The 8,381-nt window shown below is 47.4% G+C and overlaps 1 protein-coding gene across 1 annotated transcript; it reads left to right on the forward strand.

The window, feature by feature from the left end:
* Positions 1–3,259: 3,259 nt before the first annotated feature.
* Positions 3,260–8,094, forward strand: LOC124667950 (putative disease resistance protein RGA4). Its single transcript, XM_047205172.1, has 2 exons — positions 3,260–6,805; positions 7,657–8,094. The coding sequence occupies exon 1, from the start codon at positions 3,278–3,280 to the stop codon at positions 6,800–6,802; it is 3,525 nt and encodes a 1,174-aa protein (XP_047061128.1). The 5' UTR covers positions 3,260–3,277; the 3' UTR covers positions 6,803–6,805; positions 7,657–8,094.
* Positions 8,095–8,381: the final 287 nt, after the last annotated feature.

An 8,381-nucleotide genomic window follows, 5' to 3' on the forward strand; every position in this document is an offset into this window, starting at 1 on the left:
CCCGAAGTAAACTTCAGATCTACCGTGGCAACACCACGAACAGTAGCATGTAACCCATTCCCCATCATTACTAAGGAACCTCGGGCCTGATAAGAGGTAAACATGGAGATGTCAGCACACACATGAACATTAGCACCTGTATCAACCCACCATTCCGTGGGCTGAAACACCGAAAGAACAATGAGGTAATATATTACCATACCACCGTAGTTCCTTCCTCTGTGTTGCCAATGACCATGCTGACAGAATTTGAGTTCTGTCCAGCCTGACATTTCTTTCCTTTGCGTTGTGGACAATGATTGGCCCAATGGCCCGTCTCGCCACACACCCAGCAAGGATCTTTCTTCTCCGTTTTCCCCTTCTTCTTGAAGTTGGTAGTCTGGGAGACTCCCTTGTTCTTTCCCTTGGACTTGTGGGCATTTTTCTGCACCATATTGGCAGCAGAACGTCCCTCGGTTCCTCCAGTGTGTTTGTCTTTTGCCCTCGCCTTCTCCTCAACATCCAGAGAGCCCATGATATTCTCAACAGAAAACTCATGCCTCTGATGTTTCAGGGAAGTGGCAAAGTTCCTCCATGAAGGGGGAAGCTTAGCGACAATGCATCCCGCGACAAACTTGTCCGGTAGCACACACTTGAGAAGCTCAAGTTCCTTTGCCATGATCTGTATCTCATGAGCTTGTTCTACTACGTATCGGTTCTCAACCATTCTGTAGTCATTGAACTGCTCCATAGCATACAGTTCACCTCCGGCATCGGCAACACCAAACTTAGCGTCCAGTGCATCCCACAGTTCCTTCCCATTTCGAATGTGCAGATAAGCATCAACCAACTTGTCTCCAAGCACACTTATGACGACACCCACAAAGATTACGGTGGCATCCCCGAACGCTTTATCCTCGTCAGGAGTAAGCGGACCTCTGGGAGTACCTTCCGCAACCCGGTGCACGCCCATAGAAGTGAGCCACAAGAGGGTCTTACTCTGCCATCTCTTGAAATGAGAACCCGTAAACGGGCTCGGTTTGAGCGCAGCGGCAAAACCAGACGGTGAAAATTGCCTAAGCAAATAAGGTTTTTGGATTGTTGGATTATTAGGCAATTTCCGTGTGAGTTTAATTACCGAAAGCAACATTACAGATGCACAAGCATACTTAACCACACACATCAGACTAAGCACATGCATCAGATCTGAACATGGAACAAGTAGCAGTGCAACGTGGGAGAGGAAAAACACGTACATCGCGACCGGGAAGGTCGCACCAGCAGCAGCAGCACCACCACCACCATGGGAGTTGTTGATGTCGCCCATGGTGTAGTCGGATCTGTCGATGAAGCAGCCGAACCGTCGAAGAAGAAGACGAACAGCAGCGAGCAGTCGCGCCAAGACGCTCCCCAAAAACCTTATCGCTCGTCTCCCGGTGCAGGATCTCAACGGACGGGGTTTCGTAGGCCTGCTCTCCCGGACGGCCGTGCACGCAGTCGCCGGGATGGGGAAGACTAGAGAGTAGCGCATCAAAAGGAACTTCGCGAGAGAGAACTAAGAGCACTGTTCTCCAGATCTGATCAGTCTCCTTGTATAGCCTGGGAGGAGAGCCGCCCCGAACCGTAGGAAGCCAGGGACACACGGCGAGCATGCACATGCAGGCCGACACCTACCCAACACAGTTGGTGCACTAAGAAAAATTTTAGGCTTCCTTGAGTATGTCTCGAACTCGAGTCACGAAACGTGCGTGCGTGACGAGGCGAGGCGGGGCGGGCGGAGGAGGAGGAGTGCGCGAGGGCTCTCTCTATTCTCACTCACTTGGAAGGAGTAGAACAGTAGCCCTTATATACCACTCCAACTCTCTCCCAACTAGCAATGTGGGAATAAACTTTGTCCCCCAAGGCTGTCCCAAGCTGCCAACGTGATGTGCCTTGAGATTTCAGGAATTGTAGACTACATGGGCTGCCTTACTGGACTGCAGCCCATCTACATTCAACACAAGATTCATGACTTGGTGCATGACCTTGCTCAATCTGTTGCTGGGGATGAAGTCCAGATCATCAACTCTAAGAATGCGAATGGGCGCAGCATGCCACTATGCATCCTCTAGAACCAAACGATTCAAATAAAATCATTGGTGCGCACGACCGAATACTTTCCAATCCAGCAAACTCTAAACATATGGTACATTCTTACATTACCGGCGGAACTATGATAATTAATAAATATCAAAAAACAGTGGGAGCTATTCACATCATGGACAGGTGCACTGAGATCGTGACAAACACAACGTAGCTTATATGAGTTTTCTTATGTTTGACTTGATGTTTATGCATCAAGATTGTAGAATATCAAAAAACAGTGGGAGCTATTCACATCATGGACAGGTGCACTGAGATCGTGACAAGCGCAACGTAGCTTCTATGAGTTTTCTTGTGTTTAACAGCATCAAGATTGTAGAATATCAAAAACAGTGGGAACTATTCACATCATGGACAGGTGCACTGAGATCGTGACAAAGGCAACGTAGCTTCTATGAGTTTTCTTATGTTTGACTTGATGTTTATGCATCAAGATTGTAGAATATCAAAAAACAGTGGGAGCTATTCATATCATGGACATGTGCACTGAGATCGTGACAAGCGCAACGTAGCTTCTATGAGTTTTCTTATGTTTAACTTGATGTTTATGCATCAAGATTGTAGAATATAAAAACAGTGGGAACTATTCACATCATGGACAGGTGCACTGAGATCGTGACAAACGCAACGTAGCTTCTATGAGTTTTCTTATGTTTGACTTGATGTTTATGCATCAAGATTGTAGAGTAGCTTTTTTTTTATAGAGAAAGGTATATTTGACCGGCACTGCGGTGGTTCGGTTCAGTTTGTCAACTGTTTGTGCACTAGAGAGCGAGCGGGAGTGAGAGAGATCCATCCACAATCATCCACAATGGCGGAGGTGGTTCTCGCTTCAACCATCGTGAAGGCGGTGCTAGCCAAATTCGGGTCCTCGATTTGGGGCGAGCTTGTGCTCCTGAGGAGCTTCAGGTCCGACCTGAAGGCCATGGAGCACGAATTCGGCACGATCCGGGGCGTGCTCGCGGACGCTGAGGCACGCGGCGGCGGCGACAGCGCCGTCCGCGATTGGCTGCGGAGGCTCAAGGATCTCGCCCACGAAATCGACGACTTCCTAGACGCTTGCCACTCCGACCTGTGCGCCGCCCGCCGGCGCCGGCGCGGAGGCAACCCGACTTGCGGCTCCACCGCCGACTGCTGCATCCTGCACACCGTCGTCATGGCGCACAGACTGAGGTCTCTGAGACGCAAGCTGGATGCCGTCGCCGCCGGAAGGGACAGACTCCGGTTGAATCCCAATGTTTCTCCACCGGCGCATCCGGCTGCTCCCCCGAAGCGCGAGACCATCTCGATGGTCGACGAGGCCAAGACGGTTGGTAGGGCCGCGGACAAGGAGAAGCTCATGAAGCTGGTGCTTGACTTGACGAGCGAGGAGGACGTGTCCGTCATCCCCATCGTCGGCTTCGGCGGCCTCGGCAAGACGACGCTCGCGCAGCTAGTGTTCAACGACCGGAGGGCCAACGACGAGGTGTTCGACCTTCGGATTTGGGTCTCCATGTCCGTTGATTTCAGTCTCAGGAGGCTGATCCAGCCGATTGTGAGCGCGACCAAGTTGAAGCGCGATCTGAGCAGCTTGGAAGCCATTGCAAATTTCTTGTCGGAGACGTTCACGGGGAAGAAGTACCTGCTGGTTCTTGACGATGTGTGGAGCGAGAACCAGGAGGAGTGGGAGAGGCTGAAGCTGCTCCTCAAGGATGGCAAGCGGGGCAGCAAGATCATCGTGACGACACGGAACCGCAAGGTCGGCATGATGGTGCGTACTGTGCCTCCATTCGCGCTCAAAGGCCTCTCCGATGATGATTGTTGGGAGCTGTTCAAGAGAAAGGCTTTTGAGGAAGGGGAGGAGGATTTGCATCCCAAGTTGGTCAAGGTAGGGAAGGAGATTGTCCGGAAATGCGGTGGTGTGCCGTTGGCAGCCAAGGCTCTTGGGAGCATTTTGCGGTTCAAGAGGAATGAGGAATCATGGGTAGCTGTGAAGGACAGTGAGATATGGCAGCTGGATAAGGAAGACACAATCTTGCCGTCTCTCAAGCTTACCTATGACCAAATGCCACCTGGTCTAAAGCAGTGCTTTGCGTATTGCGCATCATTTCCTAGAAACCATGAGATTGACAGGGACAAGCTTATTCAGCAATGGATTGCTCTTGGCTTTATTGAACCTGCAAAGTATGGCTGCCAATCGGTTTATGATCAAGCGAACGACTATTTTGAGCACTTATTGTGGATTTCATTCCTTCAAGAAGTACAGGAGCACGATTTATCGAAGAAAGAATTAGAAGAAGATCGCAATATTAAGTACAAGATTCATGACTTGGTGCATGACCTTGCTCAATCTGTTGCCGGGGATGAAGTCCAGATCATCAACTCTAAGAATGCCAATGGGGGCACTGAAGCATGCCACTATGCATCATTGGCTGATGACATGGGGGTGCCTAAAGTTCTTTGGAACATGCTTCATAAAGTTCGTGCATTACATTCCTGGAGTTATGCTCTTGATACCCAGTTGCTTCTTTACTTCAGGTGCTTGCGAGTACTAGATTTGCGAGGCAGCCAAATTACAGAGCTTCCGCAGTCGGTTGGTAGATTGAAACACTTGAGGTACTTGGATCTCTCCTCAACCCCTATCAGAAGTCTGCCCAATTGCATCAGTAACCTCCACAATCTGCAAACACTTCATTTGTCGAATTGTGTTAATCTATATGTGCTTCCCATGTCAATATGCAGTCTTGAGAATCTAGAAACCTTGAATCTGTCATTTTGCCACTTTCAAACCTTACCAGATTCCATAGGGCATCTTCAAAACCTACAAAATCTGAACATGTCATTTTGTAGTTTCCTATGGACATTACCCAACTCCATCGGTGAACTAAAAAAATTGCAAGCCTTGAATTTCAAAGGGTGTGTCATCCTTGAGACTCTTCCTGACACTATATGCAGACTGCAAAGTTTGCATTTCTTGAACCTTTCACGGTGTGGAGTTCTCCGAGCATTGCCCAAAAATATTGGGAATCTCTCAAATTTGTTGCACCTGAATTTATCGCAATGCAGTGATCTTGAGGCAATCCCGAACTCAATAGGCTGCATTACGAGGCTGCAAACTCTGGATATGTCTCACTGTAGCAATTTATCAGAATTACCTGGATCCATTGGTGGCCTTCTAGAGCTTCAAACTCTCATTATATCACACCATGCACGCAGTTTGGCATTGCCCATAGCAACCAGTCACCTGCCAATCTTGCAGACATTAGATCTCTCATGGAATATCGGTCTGGAAGAATTGCCTGAATCAATTGGGAATCTTCATAGTTTGAAGGAGCTTATTTTGTTCCAGTGCTGGAGTCTTCGTAAGCTACCTGAGTCTATGTCTGGCCTCATGATGTTGGAGAGTTTGAGCCTTGTTGGCTGTGAGGATCTTGCCAAGCTACCTGACGGCATGACTACCATCACCAATCTGAAGCACCTAAAAAATGACCAGTGTGGATCTTTGGAGAGACTGCCTGGTGGATTTGGGAAATGGACTAAACTTGAAACATTATCGCTGCTCATTATAGGTGACACATGCAGCAGCATTGCGGAGCTAAAAGACCTAAATCTTCTGACTGGCTTTCTTAAAATTGAGTGCTGCTCACAGAAGAAGAATTTGACAAACGATGCCAACAGAGCAAACTTGAGGAACAAGAGGAAACTAGGCACCTTGAGTGTGTCATGGACCAGTTCATGTTCTTCTGATGATCTGAAGAATGTTGAAACATTTCTTGAAGTTCTAATGCCTCCTGAAAACCTTGAGGTCCTTGAAATATGTGGCTACATGGGCACTAAATTTCCCAGCTGGATGATGAAGAGCATGGAGTCCTGGCTTCCAAATATTACCTCCCTCAGTTTAGGAAACATCCCTAACTGCATATGTGTCCCACCTCTTGGCCATATTCCCTACCTCCAGTCTCTTGAGCTCCGCCACATGAGCAGTGTCCGTAACATGAGTTCTGAAATACTTACAGCAGGACAGAAAAACACACTATACCAGTCACTGAAGGAACTCCATTTTGAAGACATGCCTGAGCTAGAGATCTGGCCAACTTCATTGGCAATGGATAGTAACGAGAGTCAACATGAAATATTCATGTTTCCAGTTCTTAAAACTGTCACTGCTAGTGGATGTCCAAAGATGAGGCCGAATCCATGCCTCCCAGATGCTATATCCGATCTGTCACTATCTAACAGCAGTGAGATGTTATCAGTTGGTAGGATGTTCGGTCCATCATCTTCAAAATTTGCGTCACTTCTTAGGAGACTGTGGATTACAAATTGCCATGCATCATCAAATGATTGGAATTTACTTCAGCACAGGCCAAAACTTGAGGATCTAACTATCAAGTACTGCGAAAGCCTACATGTTTTGCCACAGGCCATCAGGTACCTTAGCATGCTTCGTAAGCTGAAGATTGACAATTGCGCTGATTTGGAAGTCCTTCCAGAATGGCTAGGTGATCTCATAGCACTTGAATCTCTGGAGATAAGCTGCTGCCAAAAGTTGGTCTCGTTACCAGAAGGTTTGCGATGCTTGACTGCACTGGAAGAGTTGATTGTCAGTGGTTGTAGCTCTGCACTGGCTGAAAATTGCAGAAAAGAGACAGGCAAGGATTGGTTCAAGATCAGTCATATACCAAGTATCCTCATCTCGTGACAGGTAACACTGCATCTTCTTTCTTTGATGACCTTCTTTTAGCTAGCCACAATAGCAAAGCTAGTCAACCGACCTTTCTTCTTTGACATGGGCAATAACAGCAGGGGTCATCAATTGCAACACATATGCATGTACCCTGTTTGAAAGTAAAATCAGCCCCGCACCCCCTCCCCTGCGTTCTTTTGAAGATTTCCCCTCGTTGGATAGCATCTGTTATGTTGGCAAAAACAGTTTTAGTGTTTGTTAGATTGTATCTACTCCTACTGTGGTTCAGACGGAGAACATCCATGTCGCCAGCTAGTTATATTCAAAGTAGTGTAGCATGTGCATTATAAAGAAAAAAAATACTAATAAGTTATGTTCATAATGCATCCAACGATATCGGCAAACACCACTCATAAACAAATGTATATGAGTATAACTTCCTGGAATTGTGATTTTTAATGAAATCTTCTGATTCTTTTCGTTCCTACATAGTTTCAGCTGCTGCACCGTAGTTACTAATACGCTGCAAGGTTACATGTTTACGGTACATTCGTTTGAGCTTTGTGTACAGCATATGAGACATCGCCACCTCTGTAGCACTCTCCCTGAATGTGTTTTATTTTCTCTGAAGATGTTTTTAGCACTCTCACAAATTGAAAAGAAGCACTTGTTTCCTTCACCACTTAAAAAGGAAAGACATTTGGGTTGCATTATCTCTGGATTTGCAGAGCTCTGTATCAGCAATGTTTCTCTGTATCTTTAAGTAGTAACATTGAATCAGTGGCTAGTTGTATGGTGCTTTGAATATGTGCTTCTACTTCTGTTGTATGGAGTGTTCCGCGCTCATGGAATGACATGTATTTTTACAGGGTGTTCACTGGAAAGGAATGGATGAAATGCAGAGCATGACATGCCGACCTACATGAGGCGATAGGGGATTTGGCGCAACGATAGTCAGTCGCCGCCGATGGATGGATATACCGCACTCTTGGATCAGAATCAGAAGGACTGTCGGGAGTGCGAAGTGACCGCGGCTGGAACATCGGCATCAGGGAGGTGACCATGGCGGCGTCGCTGCCCTCCCTGCAGCGGTGCAGGTTCGTCGCCGTGCGTGCTGATCCCGGATGATGTCCGTGGGCCCCCATCCTAATCCCATACGATGTTCCCACAAGACTAAAACACAATCAGGGCATTCAAGTCTTCTTTGTGTCGTGTTTCGGAACTTGGTTTGAAAGCAACATTTTGACATACATGCTTCTCCAATGATGAGAAAATTTAATCGAGGCTTCTTTTGATTTTTTTTTAAACCTGGGAATAGAAAGAAAACAAAAGGTGTCTTTGGATGGTGCAGAGTCGCAGAAATGTTGGTAGACTGAGGAAAGAGAAGAACGGATTTTTTTTTAGTCCCCTCTTCGGCGCCGCTACCTTGAGTGTTGTATTGTGATCCAAATTCATATACTAAAGAGAGGTTAACTTCTGACGAGCGGAGCGAGGCCCGTCGCCGGTAGGTTTGGGGCGAAGCGTAGCGGAGTCTGAAGTTAACCCATACGTCGTGCCCTGCAGGGACGCCTGCGAAGGGGGGTGCGAGGGGCGG

Source organism: Lolium rigidum, chromosome 6, assembly GCF_022539505.1.
Source record: "Lolium rigidum isolate FL_2022 chromosome 6, APGP_CSIRO_Lrig_0.1, whole genome shotgun sequence".
In the NCBI taxonomy this organism is placed as follows: Eukaryota; Viridiplantae; Streptophyta; class Magnoliopsida; order Poales; family Poaceae; genus Lolium; species Lolium rigidum.